General features: G+C 36.9%; 1 protein-coding gene across 1 annotated transcript in view; it reads left to right on the forward strand.

Annotated features, from left to right (window-relative positions):
* PLXDC2 (plexin domain containing 2) overlaps positions 1-21,032 on the forward strand; it is a 282,907-nt gene that overhangs the window by 193,140 nt on the left and 68,735 nt on the right. The window contains exons 5-7 of the mRNA XM_030009614.2: positions 6,347-6,469; positions 9,357-9,475; positions 18,605-18,704. Coding sequence (XP_029865474.1) covers positions 6,347-6,469; positions 9,357-9,475; positions 18,605-18,704 — 342 coding nt within the window. The remainder of the gene's footprint in view (positions 1-6,346; positions 6,470-9,356; positions 9,476-18,604; positions 18,705-21,032) is intronic.

The raw sequence follows: 21,032 nt of genomic DNA on the forward strand, positions 1-21,032 counted from the left end.
GCTTGTTGCATATGTGAATACACAAGCTGAAATCAAGCCTTTCCCTTGGGTGATCAGGGTGGGAGCCTACCCTCTTAGGGAAACCACTTTCCTCTTGTTCTGTTTTTCGGAAGCTGCTCTGCTATTTCCCCTCTAGTTTATATGCTGCAAAGGCACTCAAGTAAACCTGCACTGAACTGTGCACTCGAATGGCAGCTCTGCCTTTGCCCAGAGACCGTCTCTCTCATGCAAAACCTTCATTGTTCAGCTGCTGCTGGCAGGCAGTTCCTTTTCCAGCTAAGTAACCACAGCTTGTTGTATTACTAAGGGTTTTAACATATGGTTTTACTTAACATCAGCTGCCTGATAAGAAAATGAACTTTTTTTTTTCCAAAGCAGTCTTATTTCTTTCTGCAGTTAATATTTTGTATGAGATGGTTAGATTTGTTCTTTGTTTTGAGCTTCAGTTTTTTGTACCACTCCATTCATTTCAGTTATTTTAAATGCATACTTTTTGATTTGGTCTTTAAATTCCAAGTATCATCTTCTCCTTTCTCTGATCTGGAATTAAGTAAGCTGTCTCAGGAAAAATGTACATCATGCATCTTTTGTTTCCCTATGAGTCAATATCTTCAGGCACATTGAATGGGAGAAAAAGCCTTCTCTGGGGACTCCCTGACAACTTTGGATAGCATCAACCAATGTGGAAGGGGAGCAGTTAGTTACCTTTTAAACCCATCAGGTTTTGTAGACTGTAAAAGTAATATAAGTGTCTGTACCTGAAACACGAATGCTGCTGTACAGAAGGTATATGAGCCAACTTGTACCATGATGGCAAAACCACCCGATAACCATTGGTTTATGGAGCTTTGGTGGAACTTACCTGCCATTCAGTCAAGCTCTCAAATTCTTCAGAACTATGAAAAGAAGGGAAAGATAATTACAGGTTTTTTTGAGGCCTGTGTCAAACTGCTTATTGGCAGCTACACAAAGTGGTTTCAAGCATTCCCATTCATGTCAAATGTGTTGTTTGGTATTTCAGGTTGAAAGAAGTATTGTTTCAGGTGTTTATGTCCAATAAATATCATTTTTGAGAATAAACAAAATGTTATATTTTTTTAATGAAAGAAATGTCATGGCTTTTTGAAGGAATAATTCCACATCAACTTATTTCATTGCTGTTATTTAGCACCATTATTTTATTTTTCAGCAGACACAATGATTCTTTTTGTCTAGATCTTTTTAATGCTAAATAATGGTATTGTTGCATATTAGGTAAAATAGTTGATATATAGAATAAAGTATGAAATAGGTAATATATAAAACAAATAAAATATTAGATTAAGTCTTAGGTTGTATTAGGGGTCTGTGGCAAGGTTTTGGTAGTGGGGTGGCTGCCTCTATAGAAGGAGGTGAGGGGCTGCCCCATGTCAGAGATGGATACAGCTGGCTCCAATGGACCCACTGCAGAACACAGCTGAGCCCATCAGCCAAACTGGTGGCACCTCTGGGAAAACGTGTTTAAGAAGGGGTAAAAAATGTTGCACAGCAGTGTCAAGAGGGAGGGAAAAAACATGAGAAACAACCCTGTTGAACACCAAGGGGAGAGAAAGAGGAGGAAGAGGTCGCCCAGGCACTGAAGCATCTGTGGAGGAGACCAGGCTGGAGCAGGTATTTCCCTGGAGCCTGTGGAGGACCCCACACTGAAAATGTGGAAATGTCCTGAAGGAACCGTGGCCTGTGGAGGACCCATGCTGGAATCCTGAAAGTTTATCCTGAAGGACTACAACCTGTGGGGAGGACCTACACTGGAGCAGGGAAAAAATGTGAGGAGGAAGGAATGACAGAGATGAAGTGTTATGAACTGACTGCAACCCACATCCCCCTGCACAGCTTAATGGGGAGGAGTTAGAGGGGTCAGGAATGAGGGAGTGACATTGAGCCTGGGAAAAAGGGAGGGGTGGGGGAAGGTGTTATTTTAATTTGTCTTTGTTTCTCACTATCCAAACCTATTTTATATGCAAATGAATTAAATTCATTTCCCCCAAGTCAATTCTGTTTTGCCTGTGACAGTAATTGGCAAGTGTTCTTCCTGTCTATATCTGGACCCACAAGTTTCTTCATCTTATTTTGTTCCCCTGTCCTGTTGAGGAAGGAGAGTGAGAGACCAGCTGGGTGGGCATGTGGCAGCTGGCAAATGTCAACCCACTACATAGGTAAAGACTGAACTGTCATAATAGCTTTGAAGAAGTACTGAGCATCTAAAATACACATTCTCAAAATGGACCCTACTCATCACAAGCACATAGAAGTATAATTCATTTATACCCTGTATTCAGTATGATGCTTTTAAGATATGACCAGTTTCAGATATTTAAAAAGAAATCACACTTGAAATTATAATCTAAGGTGGGTTTTGTTCTAATTCAGCTAAATGCTAAAGTGCAAAACCAGTTTATCATAATGTCACCTATATAAAATCAGGCTGAGGTTTATGTAACTTGTTCATGCAGGGTCTTAGAAGGGAGAAGTTAGTTATCAACCTAGATGTTCCATTTGTATGTTGCCTGCATATCCCATAGCCTATCATATCTTTATAGACGCACAATAGCACCTTTAAAGGACTCATTGCCTGTGCTGCTTTGATCCTGTATTCTGTTACTCTGCACACTTGGCAAACATTGTTGAAAAACTTTCTAAGTGGTAGTGAGTTTGTGCGCAGCTAGGAGTAGAAAAAAGAAACCACAAGAAAACCTATGTGCAGATTGTTGTAATCTTGTATGTGAAATCTTATACATAAATCTAACATGTTAAAATGCAACAGATAGGGAACATATTTTAGAATGGATAAATTTAGATGTAAAATGCATTTTTAAATCAAGTCAGGGTCCTGCATCAAGTGGAAGTGTGCTTTCATATTTAAGTAGTTTTATATATATATACGTATATAGTTTTCCCCTCTTTCTGAGTGTGTATTTGTACACTCCTAGGACTAGGAGTATACCTTCCTTGATTTACAAGTGGCTTTAGTTAGTTCATGCTTAGTTTTAGTTAGATTTATGTATACATAAAAAACTTACAAAATGCTGAGCACTGTTTCCTATTTGTCTTCATTCCAGCATTTAGGAGCATATTATGCTTCTAGGTATAGTGTTTGTGGAGAGTTTTGGAAAAGAGCTCTACCAATGCCTCCCACAAAGGAGAGATTAAGTGGTTCAGGAAATTGCAGGTCTGAAAAATTCTTCCTTGACTAAATGAATCAACCATGGGCATTTACCACTGTCAGAAAATTAGGTCACAGATACTATAAGCCAATTTTCTGTGGAATTCTGCAGAATTCAAGAATAAGTTAATTTTACATTTGCTGCTTTCTTTAAGTTGTAGTGGCAATGGTAAAATGTCCATGCTCAACAGTGGCTTCAGCCTTTGAATCTCTGGGATGATTTGAAATGACTTTGTGTTTCTTTTCAAGTTGTTCCAATGCATGACTGGAGTTCTCATTAGAATGATCTTTATGCAAGGCCTGCCTGCTTCCCAGCTATCATCCACCTCCTGCTTTCCATTTTTGTCTAAAGTAAAGCTGCATCCGGCAAACACTTGGAAATACGCTCTGTGGTTACTAATTACCTGGGTCGATTTACTTAGTTATGTGTTCCAGCACAATTAAGTCCTTTCTTTTCCTATTGTATCTGCCTCATTATTAGTTATAATGGTGACATTTATACTGTAAATGGGATGAAAGCATGAAAGGGAAACTGTGTGTAAGGATAGGACCATTGTGCAAGGGATTAATAATTACTGAAGTATTAAGGTTAATTGTAATACATGAATATGGATTCAAAGGCTTTGTTTATATTGTCTTCAAAATATTTTTGAGGAATGATTTCAAGGTTATAGACCTACCCAAGACTGTGTTAAAATATGCGTGCACATGGCCATAGGGATAATAAGAAGCACAAATATTCTGTGAAATGATATGTGTTTAAAATGTCTAAATAAGCATTATGGAATACTTCTCAAGGGAATGACATTTTAGAAGCAGACAGCAATAAACAGGAAATAATGCAAATACATTTCAGGGACTATACTTTGGCAGGACTGTTTGCTATCCTAAAATGATGAGTAGTAGAGTAAAATTACAGCCACAATTGTATATTCCGCAAGTTTAGGTTTATAAATGACTTGTAAATATGCGTGGGCAGATTTTTTTTAATTGGTGTTGTTTTCTTCCTATTAATTAGCAAAAGAGAAAAGTGGTGTTTAGATATTTAACTGAAAGAATCTCTGTGTCCCATCCCATCCCCCAAAAAGACAGTTGTAGTTTAGTCCTAAGAATTAATTAGTAGTTAGGAGGTGTCCAGAAATTAAAATACTGTATTGTTTGAATACATAGGTGTCTTTTAAAGCAAAGGCAGCTAGGTTCTTAGCTCACCCCTTTGTCAATGCCAAATGTTTCCAACTGAATCTTTTATTGTATTTTTCCACACCTGGCTTTTTCTTAGGTCTCCTATTGCCTCCACTTGAGTTGACTTCATGGTACTTAATCTTAACTGCTAACAGCCATGCAGGAAAATTATTCCAAAGAACCACCTTTTTTGTTTGTTTGTTTATAGCATCTTATGATTTCTAGAACTAGTTCTGTGAACAGTTAGCAAGGATTTACCAACATGTTTCAGGAGAAGACAGGAGTAGAAGGATGCCTAAAGCATTCCAGAAACTTTCTATTTTTTGCATGTTCTCAGAGATTTCCTATATCATAACAAACAAGCCTTTTAACAAACCTGTGTCATCTCACAGTGGTTAGGATGGAGATAGTATCATTAAGAAAGCAGGGTTGCACACTAATAGTTTTTTAATATCATATATTAAGTGGAGTTGGCTGGAAAATGTTATTTCTACCTTCAGGATAATTCCAGTTGTTCAGGTTTGTGTTTAGTTCTGGAATTTCACAATTGTCTTTTAGGGATAGATTTACATGCTCCTTCATCATATGTTGTATTGCAATGGCACTAAATGTGATAAGAAAAGGTCTGTTGGGCTTGACGGTTAAAGGGATTGTGGAGGAAGAGAGCATAAATACAGCATAAATACTGTTCCAGTGGATACTATCATTTGCCAGTAAAGAATTTAATTTCTGTGAGACGTTTTCCAAATAGAATTTTTTTCTGTTAGAAAATTTTCAGACAACTCTAATATTCTTCTTGTTATTGGGATGTTTGCTATTGGAATATACTTCATTAAATCAATAGAAGGAAAAAAAGCAAACGCTTCAGCATAAGGCACCATCTGGTAAGCACTTTAAGAGGGGAGGTAGTGTGCAAACCTTAGTTTTGAAGATCTACCTGTAACTCCAATCAACTTAAAGTTTGTCAGTTTTGACCAGCAAGGAAAAGGCTAAAATAAAACTTAAGAAAAGACTCACTCTAGGGCAATGGGAGTTTTTAAGTCAGCCTTCAGGTTGGGGTATCTAAAAAAGTTAGTCCCATTAGTCAGTTGAAGTGGAGTTGGCAAACCTAAGCAATACAGATTTATTTGTAGACCATTTATTGTTTAAAATGGCAGGGGTTTCCTGCTATTAAAATATACAAAGTTTTGCTTTGAAGATAACTGCAGCATTACTGTTTTCACCATAGATCACTGTTCTTCCTTGAAGGAAGAACTCCGGTTCCAAACCAGTAAGAGGTTTTGGGTGAGCACCTCTGATGAATGAAGCCCACTATTGATCTGAGGAGTACTGTAGATTCAGGGATGAATAGGATAAACTAGTGAGACCTGACACTGCAGAGAATGTAGCAGAAATGCTGCTTGGCTTATAATCATGAAAAAATCCTATCCGTTCTACTCTTCAGCTGACTTTTTTTTTTTTTTTTTTGAAGGTTGTGACCTTTTCTTGTCTGAAATAATCTCTTACTATGTGTCTCTAGAAATTTGAAAAAGGGTTAGACTAACTTTTGAAGAGGTAATGATTTGCAAAAGCAAAACAAATTATGCAGTTTTGGAAGGGATAGAAAGCAATATGGAATATGCACGGTGGTAAATTGCTCGTTTTGATAATGCCGCATATCTGCATTTTGTCCATAACTGGAGTTATTTTTCCCTGAGTTTGCTCTGGTTTTATTTCTGTATGAAAACTTGCTTCTTGAACTAATTGTTCCACTGTTTATCTTGGATCTTGTTCTTTTGGCAGCCATCACAGAAATTTTCCTGATATTTTAGCTCTTACTTAATTCACCATAAAATTGGTGGTGGGATTAATTTCTCTCAAATGACCCTTTAATGCTCTGGCAATGCCTAGTTCAACCTGCCATTCTATTAAATCTTTTCAGAAGTTACTGATATGGTCTCAATTTTTTTTTTTTTATTGTAGGTTTCATATATACTGGAGAAGTTGTGCATCGAATGCTAACAGCTACACAATATATTGCACCCTTAATGGCAAATTTTGACCCCAGTGTGTCAAGAAATTCAACAGTCAGATACTTTGATAATGGTATGTAGTAGTCCTTCATAAATGAATGTGCCTGTGTCCCTTGGATCTTCATATTTTCCTAAATAACTATTTTTGAAGGAAAAATTGAAGATTTTTTTAATTTTTTTTTTTTTTTAACTCACAAGCTGTATAAAGCATGTGGCTAGACGTCCATAAACAGTTCTTAACTTAGAATTCAGTCAAAGAGTTATGAAAGCTTTTTCCTAATTGGACAGATATCTTCTGGATGCTAAACTACATAAACTCAAACTAGAAATGTATTTTATCAATTTTAAAGGCAAAAATCTGTCTTGTATAAAAGTGCAAATTCCTGTTACTTAAAAAAAACCACTAGCTAAAATTAAAAAAGCATTTGTGGAATGTAATAGCAAGAATACACAGAAGCAAGGCAGGTATAAGTTTAATAAACCTGTTGATGATTAAGTCCCAAGACTGGAATCCAATACACTCATCTACACCATGAGTTCTCAACAGTCCCTCATACAAAAGACTGAAAGGGTAAAAGACAAACTGCAGTGTTATACTTGAAGCTCTGTGAGATATTTCACAGGCCTTGAAAGTGTGGATATTTGTCTCATGAAGTTGGTTACAATCAATGTTTTGAAAACATAACCTATGTGATTAAAAGGCATCTGGTGCCTTACCTCAGGCCTTTAGTGATCAAATTCAATGACAGTGACTGTCTATTCTGAATTTAAAACTTACAGAGTTTAGTATCTTGACTTAATATCATGAGATCTATAATTGTTTTAAATCTTCCAGGATAAGCCTGTGCCATTCTAAGTATGTTTATTCATAGTTAATTTAAGCACAAATTATGAACATGTCCAAAGATATGTCACATTTCCAACCAGGTCTGTTAATTTTTATTCTTTAGATCAGGGATCAAAATGTATCCTATCACCTTTGCAGCTAGTCATAACCTTTCCTTTCAATCTAGTCATTACTTGCAGCATTTATTTGTTAAAAATCCAATAAAATAGACTTACATGAGAAAATCCTACTCCTTGCATGGAGAATTTTCAAACAGAAAAAATATTAGTTTCGTTTCATAAATTATTTGACATTATGGCCTGAGATCTGTCATCTCTACTGAAAGAATCTGAGGATTATGGGGAAGACATTGCTAGTTCTCATTGTATTCCTAACTTCCATTCTCCATACCAGGTGTATCAAGCTGTATCACATGGCTTTCATGACAAGGTTGAATACTACTTTGAGATTTTGGATCCCTCTTCATGTGTAAGGCATGATGATCTTTTGGACCCCATGTGCTTTAAGACAAAGAATTTGCTATCTTACCCCAAATAAAAAGGAACTGAGCAAATTGTATCTTCAGCTCCTTATTTCTTATTCATGCATGTTTTATCCCTGTGAGTAAGTGTGCCGCTTTAGAGTGGCATCTGTAGTGGGCAAGCACAGAGCATGGTGACCCATCGAAGTCTCACTCATGGAGCTAACTGCAAGGAACTTATGTACACACGAATCTACATAAAGGCCCTGGGAATGAAACGACTGTTCTGGAGGCAGCTGACTTCCACTTTAGCTTGGGATTCTGAGATGCACATAGATCTGAGGTACTCAAAGACTGACTATAAGAAGTTCTGGCTATTTTCATTCCAACGATTTTAAAAGTCCCTTTAAATTCCTTTAAAATGAAATTTAATACAATCAAATAAATATTCAGAAAGCAATTAATGACTATGGTCACAGAAAGAAAAATGCACTGTGTGCACAATTAATGAACATGTACTGTGCTTATGAAAGACACATGGGACAATAATGTGGTGGACTTAGCACAGTATGTACCAAAAACTTGCATGCTCATAGTTTAATGACATCCCCTACCAAGGTGTGTTCATGGAAGTTACAGCACAGAAGATCTGTGACAAAAGGTGTTTCAAGGATATATCAAAAATGCATTGAGCTGGATGCATACTGACCCACCTTGAACACTCCAGGAAGAAAAGAAATTAAAGTGTTGTGAATCAAAGCACATAACTCCCATTAGTGCCAAAGAGAGAAGTATGCTGAGGAAGGCATATGAAGACAAAAAAGTCATTTTCAGTAAGCACAGTTTTGGTGATAAGTGTCTTTCAGCCAAACTGCTTTAATATAACCCTCAACATCTGTAAAACATGCTCACAGGGATGCAAGTTTCTTGGGGTACATTTTTAGTGCGATAAGTGGATATTCAGACAGAGAACTCCCATGAATATTAACGAGCCTCTTGCAACTAAATCTCTGCACACCAGACTCAATACTTACCCTGTCTATGGACTCTTAGTGGTTTTAATTTAAACTATGTTTATTTATTGCCAGCACCTAATGTTTTTCAACTTGCAGAGCCTGAGCAAGGGCTTGCACCAGGCAAAAAAAAAATTAATGCTATTTATATTAATGCATAGTTAATGGAAGAATCTGAATTCCTCAAATAATAACTTCTACTAAACAGGCAATGCTATTAGCCCTTCAAATTTCAAAGTCATTAGGGTATATATATAGTGTGTAAAAAAGCCACTGCAGAGCAGTGGTTGTGGGAGCACACCTGAACTCTGAGTGCTGGATCATATCTTTAGTGATTGTTGACTCCTTGTGCAATTCCAGATGAGTTACTTGACCACTCACTTTAGCACACTTCTATGTGAGTAGTTGAGGTAGTTATTTGTGGCACTGTGGTGTCTACCTTTAAGAGGATTTCAGCTGCAACTCATGTGTGTAATATCTTTATCATTTCAAGATGTTGGGCTGAAAGTTGCTGAAAAGAGACAAAGCACTGTTCTTGTTTCAAGTAACTGCAGTTAAGTACTTTTTCTACAGTCAGTTAATATTTTTCTCACATTTTTTTCTTCCCTTTGCCTCTCTACTCCCACTCTGGGGTTCACAGGCACAGCACTAGTTGTCCAGTGGGACCATGTACATCTGCAGGATAATTACAACCTGGGCAGTTTCACTTTTCAGGCCACCCTTCTCAATGATGGGCGTATCATTTTCGGCTACAAAGAAGTAAGTTGGGTCTGAAAATTGTCATTTAAGTAGACAAATTACTTTAAACCTGCCAGGAATTTCCCTACATTTTGGGGGGGGATATTTGAAAGTTCAGCTATATAAGACCATTTCAGTATATTGCTTATAAGATCACTATTTTGCTGAAAATGACATTTTATTGTAAAAGTGATGTTCATGTGATGGACTTAAAAACCATCCACATGGGTCCAATGTGTTACTCCTGGATTACAAGTGGCCTTTTTTAGGTGGTTGTAAGTGTTGAGTAAATTCTTGATTGTTTAGTAAATTCCTCTTGGGTTTTGAAAGGTAGGGTCTAATTTGCTCAATTAGTTCACCTAACTTGGGCCTGTTTGAAAATACTCTAGAATCAATGGTTAGTATTAAAGTGTCACCTTTTTCCTGCAGCTATCATTTTTTGGCAACTGATGTATTTCAAAGTTCGTATGTTTCAAATAAGAAATAACTGGTTGGTATCTTCTAGCTCTGTGAGGTTTTCCATCTGTTTGGTGATAACACTGGTTAGATTGAGGCCATTTTGTTTGTTTTCATAGCACCAATATGTTGTTGTCTCAGTTGGGCTCTTCCACATGCTCCAAGTGTTTCAGAATTTCAGTTGTTACTTTAAGTGATTTTTTTTTTCTTGCTAGAGTTGCTAGAGTCTTGGAGCCTGTAGCCTAGAGGCTATACCTCCAGTTAAATTTCATGCAAATGAGAATCAGAAGGTAGATAAACTCAAATCTCATGGGGCAGAGAACAATTTCTTTTTTTATTTGGTTATTTTAATCTCAGTTTGGCACGCAAAGTGTGACTTTCTCTTTAAGATGTCTCTCTGTTATCCTCCTTACATTAAAAAAATGTAATCAGTGATATAACTGATTGCCCAGAAATCTAGGTTCTCTTCTCTCTCTGCTATAAACCAGTTGTGAGCCTTCAGGCTCATTTTTCATGCCTATGTTGAAGCCATGCACCTGAATGAAGCAGAAATAATAGTCCTGTCCCCTTCATTAGAAAGCTAGTGAGGATCTGGGTTAGTCTACTAACAGTAGTCATATCTTCACCTAAGAGATGTCTTTGCGCCTTGCAAACAGCATTGCTGCAGGATACTCTTACTGGATTAGTTCTGTAGACACAACAAACTTCTGGTATGCCCATGGACCTGGCTTTCCTTATCTTATAAAAGACATGCTGATGCAAGGTCTGCTTAGACTCCATGTCTGAATGTTATGTACAGGCTAGTAGTCCTCATCTCTGAAAATGCAGTTTATTTGCATTTTGACTCCAGCTTCATTAAAGGTTTACTCTGCTTAGCACAATGGAGCCTGTGCTTGATCAAAGGAGTATGCACCAAAGTTTTGTTTATCTCCTGTTGTTGAAACTTTTTCAAAGGAAAAAAAAAAAAAATCTTTTTAAAGACTGCAGAAACGTTCCTGCCTTCAAGACCCAGAGAAGTGGGGAGGGACACTACTTCAATTTCTAATTTTAAGATACACTTGACAAGAACTATATATGCGTTCTGACATTAAAATGGTGACATTTTCAGAACACTACTATTCTTGGTTATGAGATGTTCTGCACTGTCTGTTACTGTCCAGCCCTGTGCAAAATGAATCTAACATGGTTGATAGAACCTGTTGCTCTAGACTGATAGTATCTTGCATTCATTTTGCATAAATGTAAATGGTGATGCAGAGTGCCAGGCAGCGGAAAACTTTATTCATTTAGGAAGAGAGGAGGAAATGGGCCACCTTATTAATCACATGTGGTTCCCTAGAATTGCATGCAAGTACATCATTTAGTCTGTGGCTAAACAATTTCTATGCTACAACGGTGTAGGCTGCTTGCTCTCACTGCACTGCTGGAAGCTTCCTCCAGAACCACAGTGCTTTTGTGGGGAGGAGTTATTGATGTTCTTTTCATTAATTCTGAAGCAGAAAGAATTGGAATTTACAAATGAGATAATTTCCATTTTTTCCACTGCTGAATCTTTGAAAGCCCCTGTTATGAGTTATTCTTGTCCTGAATGGAGTTACCAAGCATCACTTTGGAATTACTGCACGTAGTTAAGGAAAGAGACTTTTTAAAGTGGTGATAGTAACATGCTAGTGATCTGTAAATCTTTTGACAAAAGATTTCTGTAAAATGTTAGAACGTTACAACTGGTGTATTCCTTTGGGGAATGTATTTGGAAGCTGAGATTACCAGAAGACTATACTCTTTATTTGTACCTTTTACTCCATTAAAACTACCTCAGCTTTTCACCTAAATGAGGAAAATTGAATAAAATTTTCAATCACTGATCAGACACAAGTTGCCTGAAAAGAAAAACTGTGACACTTGTGAATTTAAACTTGACTCTAGTGCTTATAAGTCTGGCTAGGAATTTATTTACTTTCCAGTGCTGAATCCATTGCTTTCCTTTCTTTTGGAACCATCTCTCTTGCTGGTGAGTCATGTTGACAGGAGCCCCATTAACTCCAGTAACATTACCTATGTGAGTGCTCACTAGCACGAGTAAAAGTTGTACAAGAAGATTTCCACCATCTTTTTGGTGCTGTTTCATTTTAGCATCACAGTTCACTAAAAATGGCAGTAATGTATAGCAAATCTGCGAGGTCTTCATTGCATTGTCATTGAAAGTCTCCAGGCTAAAACGCCATGTAAGAAATGCAGCAGAAGGGTTGCCAGTAACTTTATAAAGCATCCCACAGGGGCTCTGTACTAGTGACACCAGGCATTTATCTTGAAGAATCTACTTTTGAAATAACTGTGATTATACTTTTAAGGAAGGTAAAGATAGGGACTTTTATGTCTAAAGCACTTCAGGTAAATTCTACCTTTTATTTCTTAGTTATTCAAACCATTTGAGATTCCCTGTTTCATATCCTTCCTGCTCCTGGATCAGGTTTGCTAGCTCATAAACCTGATGTTGACCACCAAGGCAGGATCTTGGCTGAGGTTTGCTGAGTATAAAAGGAGTTGTTCTGCCCAATCTAATGCATTCCATTGTTTGCCCAATAGGAAGCAGCCTGAAATGCACAATTTTTATCCAAAATCCAGAATAGATTCTGAAAAAAAAAAAAAAATTTAGAAAACTAGCTGAGCCACCAGGATAGTGAAATCTGGAGACACCAGAATATCTTTCAGAAGAGTTAATGGGTAGGAGAAGGAGCTGTACAGTCAAGTTTTCAAAACGTAAAAACAATTTGAAATATAGCAAGGTCCTATAGTAAGTCAAATATTTATTTTTTTACCAATTTACTTTGTTTACAGTGCATACAACTTCCATTTTAAATATCGCTTTGCTTACACCAACTGTTAGTGTTCTGGCAGATGGTCAATATGTCAGGAAGCATCAACTGGCAGGAAAACTTTACTGGTGCACCTGTACTACATATGAAATACATTACAGTGCAAACTAACCAACATAACATAGTAATAAAGAAAATTTTCTGGAAAGGCATACTTTTTTATGTATTGGTAGTGAATACTCATTTCTTATGTTCTAAATTTCACAGAAATTCAATTCTCAAGAGCTTTTCTTCTTTTCAACAAAATAACAATTCTATATAGTCTTTTCCCATTAGTGCTTATAGCTAATTTTCCTTAGTGTAACATTTGGTTTCTTTTTCTGTCCATGATTAATACAGGACAAATTAGGCAAAGGTACCAAAGGGTTTGTTAATGGTTTAGGATATTTTTCTTAATTTCATTGGCTTGAAGGCTTTCTTTGTTCATTTAAATAGTAATGACTCTCTATTTATGTAGTAATCCAGAAACCATTATTAAAGTTGAAATGCTTGTTCAAATTGCCCGATATGCGAAGTTGGAAAATAATTCTGAGACTTGTAGTAGAATTTCTTGCTACTGTGAAAGGAGGCAGAATTGAATAGAACTGATTAAGTGCTAGCACTTAGATAAAATTGATGCTTCTGCTATGCATGATGGAAAATACTCTGTTTTCAGTAACAAGACTCCAAACCTTGTGATTGTTTCCTGAAAACTAAAAAAAATGCACAGTTTTCGTGGATATTCTGCCTGCATTATACATGCCTGGCACTTCTTTGCCTCTGCTATTCTTATCAAAAATATTAACATGGAAACAGGATCTTTGATTTTATGAGGTGATCAGTTTATGCAACTTAAAAGTCCCGAATAAGTTTCATGAGGTTTGGCCTGTAGATTAATTAATAACTATTTAGGAAACTGGCAATGAAAATCCTATATAAGTACTATTGTGTTATTATTTTGCAGCATACTCTGGCTCTTTTCTTTGACTCAGTTTTGAAGTGGGGCAGTAATTGCACCCTGCTTACAACCTCCTTCAGAATAAGGTCAGAGGCCACTATTTTATTCTTGTTTGAAGGGTAAGATTCTGACATGTCCTCAACGTTGAAAAGAATAAAATCTGAGAACTCTGATGGAAAATACTGTCTAGATTACTGATCGCAATGATGAATAGAATTCACCGTGAATTCTAAATATTTTTCTCCCTGTTGTTGAAGTATATAATCCAAAATACAGACGTCAATGGCCCCAGCACTAGTGTGCATTTGGGAAGCTTATTCATAAACTGGTGACGTGTACAACACAAGAGTTCATATTGTCTATGGTAGAGCTAACACACACTTTGGAATGATTCTAGTTAAAATCCATCCTCTGAACATAATGCCATAAAACCCCTGCCACACATTAGCAACCACTTGCACATTCCTAGCTTACTGTTCAACTGTTTAACATGTCAGCCTGTCATGACATATCTTGCCATTCAGGTGAGGAATTTGGAACATCAGCTATCTGTTTGCTACCTATGTTTTGCTGTAATTTTCAATAAATTATTTTGTCTTTTACTACAAGCCTTCTGTCAAAAGGGCACATTTCCTAACAGGCCACCATATGGTAAAAGCTCATTTTATCTTGACATCTCATTCAAATATTTCACTATATAATCGCACTCAGTACACTCATCACCAAGTGAATGAAGTATTCAGTTCTGTAAAATTATTTCTGTTCCACGCTTTAAAAATAAACATATGTTTTTGTAAATACAGGTTTAATAACGCTGTAGTTTTTCCAAGAGAATAAAAGAAGTTTCCTGGGTCATGGATTCCCTTCTACTTTGACTGCATTTCTGTCCGTATTACTAATTGTTTGACACAGGCTGTACCTCAGTTTGAAGAGCTGGCTATACTAACTTAATTTATGTTTTCCTCACCTTACACAAACACTTGTTTCTAAACCTTGTTTCCAAAACATATATCCAAATTTTTGGCTGCTTCTTCTGTTAGACTGGACCCTACTACAACTTTTTTATTTGTTTTAGAAAATGATTCCGCAAGTTCTTCACTCTTGCTAGAATATCCAGCACAAGAGTGTGGACACCTGCAGGGATTTTGGCAAAATCTACTGAGATATTTCTGCTTCAAAATTTTCTAATTTCTCCTGAAGATTTTGTTTGTATTTTCTGTTCAACTTGGCTACTGCATCCTATTTTAGTACCAAATATCACTGGGTCATTCATAATTTTATTAGATAGTGAAACTGAAAGCAACTTTCAAGCTCTGAACCAAGTTGTAATGAAAATAAATTTATAAAAAAAACCAAACAACAAACCGCTTGTGGCATTTGTACTGCAAGAACCCATCACTCTTTCCTGAAAAAAAAAGACAAGTTAGTTTGCTGTTGTCATAATTTTTGAGGGAAATATGCAAATTGTTCAATTATTCACAAATTCAGAAAAAATGTGTGCTAAGGCACTAGACTTAACATTAAGGGGGCTTATTCAAGGAGACCCGAGTGCAACTTCTCCTGGTTTGCACTCACATGTAAAAATGAGTATAATTCTTTTCATGTATCAGGCACAATTTGTGCCTTGAGCTGCCAATTTTGCCAGAATATTTTGTTGGTCACACACCTACTCATAATGTCAATTCCAACTACATTTTGTGTCCATAAAACTCATTCCTTTCTTCATCTGCTGTGTTTCTAACTTCAAAGAGAAATAGTCATTGCATCCTTCTCATCAGTGCTTTTTCTAACTTGGTTACCAATAGCTTCTCTGGAGTATCCTCCTCAAAATCTTTTAAGACTGTTTCTTTGGTAGTTAATATAAGCTTTTCTCTACAGTATTCCGAGACTGTGAATAATTCCCTTATTTTGTTTATACTTTCATGCTGGAGAATGTTTATAGGCTTATTTCTGAACTCATTGAGTCTTTTATTTTGAAGACTTTGAAAATATGTCTTTTAGCCTTCTTATGTCATATTCTCCAATAACTGCATCAGAGCTAAGCTGATATAAGCCAGATTTAAATTGATGTATTACTAGCAGTATTTGCAGGCCACTTCTGTTTTTCATGTTAGTGTAACATCATTCCTTTTGTTATACCAAAGCAGATCATGTCTGCAAGAACCCCTAAATAAATCAGCTAAACCAGTCACTAAATCAAGTAAAAGAAATGGAAATTTATGACACTGTTTAATTCACCAGAACTCACTTTTTCTGTTAATATTCTCAAATTTAACTTTTCCTAGACAGCTACCAGTGTAATCAGGAAAAAGCACAGCTAAATGATATTTTGGGAACAAGGAGAAGAACAACTACTGATGCTCAAATATCAGAAGTCATGCCATTAATTGACATGTAGAGAACACTGAATCCTCATTCACTGGATGTGTAACCAGCTTTTTAGTTTGGCATTTTTCTGCTATGTGAAAAATACTGACCAACAGTATAATTTTGGTAGTTTTACACAGGTAAAGCCAGAGCAGACTATAAGATTAGCTGAGCTAGCACCTTGTATCTCAGTTTCTTACATTTGACCCAGTTTCATCTGTCTTTAGCCTAGTAATTTTGGTTAACTGAAGGCCAACTTAGAAAAATAAGATATCCAACTGTGATTTGAAAGCAGCAATGAGTAGAGAATCATAATTTCCCTTGGTAGTTTATCCCAGTGGTTAATAACACTCAATCATAGAAACATGGGGCTTATTCTACTTTGAAGGTCTGCAGCTTCCAGCTTCTGGTTATATCTTTTTGTGCCAGATGAAAAAACTCTTTAGCCCCTGAGTAATTTCTCCCCATGGCAGTACTTGTTTATGGTAATCTAGCCAGCTTTCCATTTTCCCTTTGAGAAGCCAAGCAGAGCTCTTGTCGTGGTTTAACCCCAGACAGCAACTGAGCACCACACAGCCACTCACTCACTTCCCCCCCACCCAGTGGGATAGGAGAGAGAATCAGAAGGAAAAACGTAAAACTCGTGGGTTGAGATAACAACAGAAAGGAAGAAACTAATAATGATAATAGTAACAATAATAAAATGGCAATAACAATAAAAGGATTGGAATATACAAAACAAGTGATGCACAATGCAATTGCTCGCCACTTGCTGACCGATGCCAAGTTAGCTCCCAAGCAGCGATCGCCCCAGGCCAACTCCCCCCAGTTTATATACTGGGCATGACATCACATGGTATGGAATACTCCTTTGGTCAGTTTGCGTCAGGTGCCCTGGCTGTGTCCCCTCCCAACTTCTTGTGCCCCTCCAGCCTTCTCGCTGGCTGGGCATGAGAAGCTGGAGAATCCTTGACTTAGTCTAAACACTACTTAGAAACAACTGAAAACATCAGTGTGTTATCAACATTATTCTCATACTGAACCCAAGACATAACACTATACCAGCTACTAGGAAGACAATTAACTCTATCCCAGCCAAAACCAGGACAGCTCTTTAACCCTTCTTTTAATGGCATTTGAGACCTGCAGAAGTTTTCAAAATATTTTTATGACTCTCTTAATCTTCCTTCTCTTAAGTTTTCAGCATCTTTGTAAGAAATAGATCCCCCCAAAGTATGTGTAACATTTCATTAATGATCTAATGTGCAGGTACAAGTAAAATGGCCACCCCATTCCTAGGCTGTATTTCACTGTTTGTGTAACCAAATATTACATCAATTAAGTTTTCTTGCTGCCATGTCCTTTCTGACAGCCGGAGTTGTTCATCCACTACAATACTGAGATCCCTTCCAGAACTGCTGATTTAGAGCATGGTCCCCAAACCCCTACCTTGTGCTTTTTTTTTTTCTGAGTTATAACTTTGCAATTTTTGCAAGGTCTAACTTTGCTAATTGATCCAGGCCTTTCATTATTTTTACTGTACCAGTGTCAGCTGCAGAACTGCTAGACAGTAAATTCATGTTTCCTTCCCTTCCAACTTTTGAATACTAGGTCTGATGACTGGAGAAGAAAGATACACTGTAAAGACGCACTGTCAGTCTGAGCTGCTGCTTTAGTGTGGCTGCTGTTTGTGATCAGTCAGTCTAGTTAACTATATTAATATTGTATAAACGCTACATGTCACTAAGTCAAACACCTCACAAAATTCTAAAGCTATTATCTACACAAGTATCAGCCAAAGCTGCAATCTTGCCCAAAGAATGAAATCGAACTTGGCATCTATTTTCATACAACCCTGTTGCCCAGCATCAATATCTCTGTTATGTAAAGCTGGACTGGTCTATGGCTATCGAAGTCTTTTTATTTCTTCCTCTAGATATTGGCAAGTGAGCATGTGGCATTTTCCACATTTTCTGTGACACTGATAATTTTCCTGCTAGTCCAAGACACATTAAACATGAATATCCTTGGGCCAGAGCTCCCTTCAGGTAGCTCTTCAAACAGTTTTCAGTGCAAGTTAACTGAGCCATAAGCTTTTAAAATGTTCATCTCAAGCTGAACTTTCACAGTTCATGTGTTCAATAGTAGAAAAGAGGTATTGCTTCCTCCTCCTTGTCTGATACTAGCACATCCCACTTTTTCTTCAACTGGGGGAAATAAATTACTGAAAATTACTGCCCTTTTCTGTTTCATCATTAACAATTGTTCCACCTCTAAGTGTTGATGTGAATATTGTTATATAAGAAGCAAAGCAAACTAGGATAAAATAAAAACTAAAACCAGTAATTTCAATCTTTAATAAATCATTAGTCATCTTATGCTGTATTGTATAAAATACTTACTTAGGACTTTTAATTTACACTGGTTAAATGTTCGTTCTGGCAGTGCTGTTATTTTTAGTCTGAATTTTTTTACTTTGATAGTTCATGCATATCTTCCTGTTTTGTATTCCAGATTCCTGTTGCTGTGACACAGATAAGTTCGACGAACCACCCAGTGAAAGTGGGACTCTCAGATGCATTTGTGGTTGTGCACAGGATCCAGCAAATTCCCAGTATGTAGAAATGTAGTGGTGCTAATGGTTTGGAGGCTGAGAAACAAGTATAAGCTGATTTCATCAAGGATGATTAGCTGCACAACAAATCACTTAGCTAATTTCAGCTTGTTAATTCAAGTGTAATTTTATTTGCTTGATAATTCCCAGTGTGGCTTTCTCTGTCATTGTTTCTTTTGAGCTGATAAATTAAGTAAATAAAACTATATGGCCAGCCAAATAATGTGAAATTAAACTGTCAACCAGCACAATTTGGTATTCCATAAGATACTTTATCTGGAATATGTCTCTATATCCATAGTAGGAAAGAAGCAACCTGTTCAGAAAAATCTTCTGTATCCAGAAAGAGAAAAATACCCAAGCTGGAAGTTCTTGATATTTTACATTCTGAACTTCAAATTCATATATACATTTTAGCGAGAGAAAAGAAGAGGAGATGTAGTTATTAAATAACATCTTGGGCTCACATAGTCATGGCAACAGTAATGCAGGTGACACTTAATTTTCTCTGGCTTTAATTATACTTTATATGACTTGACTGAAGTCAAGTGTAATTTCCTCAATGCTTTGTTTTAACATACTGTGCAGAACCCTTTGAGGTTGCTTAGCCATTAGAGAGTACGCTCACTTTCCAAGTCTGCTGGGTTTATTTACACATTTAGAGCAAATTTACTAAGTTCAATTTTTGATGATCCCTTAATAGGAGGGTGTAGATGGAAGGAGTTGCTCTTGAACCAGCCTCCGAGGGCTGAGTCCAGGCACATTCTTGTGAAGTGAACCCTGACAGAGGTGTGGCACAGATAAAGCTCATAAGGACTGTCCTGACCCGGCCCATCTTTAAGGCAGCCTGCAGATGGGGCTGACACTAAAGTACCTTTGCCTCTCAGCTCATCCTATCCCCTCATCACATTTAAACAGTCTTTGATATGAGGGAGCATAAATCCTATGTCTTGTATGACCTGCCATGGGGAAGATGAAAAATTTCAGCACCATCTGTTGCTTGTTGTGAACTCAGAGTAGTGTGAAGGAGGTTGGCATGCCCAGATTTCACTTAAAAGATCAGGTCTTGGAAGAAATTTGTTTCTGAAGTATGATAGATAGTTGTGACGTGCCTGTGGTCACATGGATTGCTTTTGAGTGCTTAGGAACAAATTAATCCAGGCAACCGATTTCAGCAATTTGAGTGATGTTTGTAAGTGAATGATCTGAATATTTCTGTGAGTCTTCAGCTTGTAAGAGCTCCTAAAATGGATTCAGGTGGAAATCAGGTTGATTGACTTGTGCAAATGGTTTATGAGAATAGTCACACAGAAATTTAATGTAAGAGATGCAAGCAGTATGCAGACCTTTTGGCATCAAGCCTCTGTCATCAAACAACACTAAAGGACTTATTTTAGATGTACATATTTTGTATGTAATATATATAGTATACGTGAGTCTTTATTTTAGTTCAAATGTTTCTTTCTGTAACAGTATTTCAGACCACTACTACCACTAAGTAACATTGGTTTTGATGAATACACAGTTACTTACTAGTCTTCTGGTTTTAGTATTTCTGTAAACCTTTTTGTCATGACACTTTCTAAGTGAAGTGACTGTAATTAGCAGAAAATCTGTCTAGTGTTTCATCTTAAACTTACTCTGTTCATTAAGTTACATTAAGGAGTGGGAGATAAGAAGAATAGAAGGTGGGTAGTCTAAAATGTGCCACTGCAGCAACTGTTGATAGCACTATTTCTGTATTAATGTGTGTAACGCACTGCTTTTCTCCTTAACGACTAGTTCTGTGGATGGTGGTAATTCATAATTATTTTTGCTAGTTTCCAGCTTCCACTAGAGCTAGTATTAATCAAGGGAACCATCAATTCGCAGTAGATTTTCCTGAAGCTAAATTGTGCTTTCAATGAAACAGGTTTATATTAGTATGTACAGGCAACGTAATAGCACCCTGACAGAACTGGTAAATAATGTTGGCCCATAGAGACCCACTGTCAGATGCTCTTAAAATATGCATGTTCTTGCATTCTTGTTTTTCAGAGATGTTAAATCAACCATGGCTCTAGTCAATTGCTGTAAAAGTGATATGATAGAATTGTTTTACTTTATTTGTTAGCTCCTTAAGACAACAGAAGAATATAAATTGGTGTTTGTCCCAAAAGAAGGCAAAGATAGTATAACTACTAGTTCCTGTTTACCACTTTAGCAAAGACAGGATAGCTATTAGTTCTTGCTTACCACTTTAGCAAAGACTTTTCCATCGACAGAACCCAGTTTCCCTGTATGTTCATGGTTAGTTATAAAAAAAAAAAACAAACCCAAATCAAACTA

This window comes from Aquila chrysaetos, chromosome 3, assembly GCF_900496995.4.
Source record: "Aquila chrysaetos chrysaetos chromosome 3, bAquChr1.4, whole genome shotgun sequence".
NCBI classification, from domain to species: Eukaryota; Metazoa; Chordata; class Aves; order Accipitriformes; family Accipitridae; genus Aquila; species Aquila chrysaetos.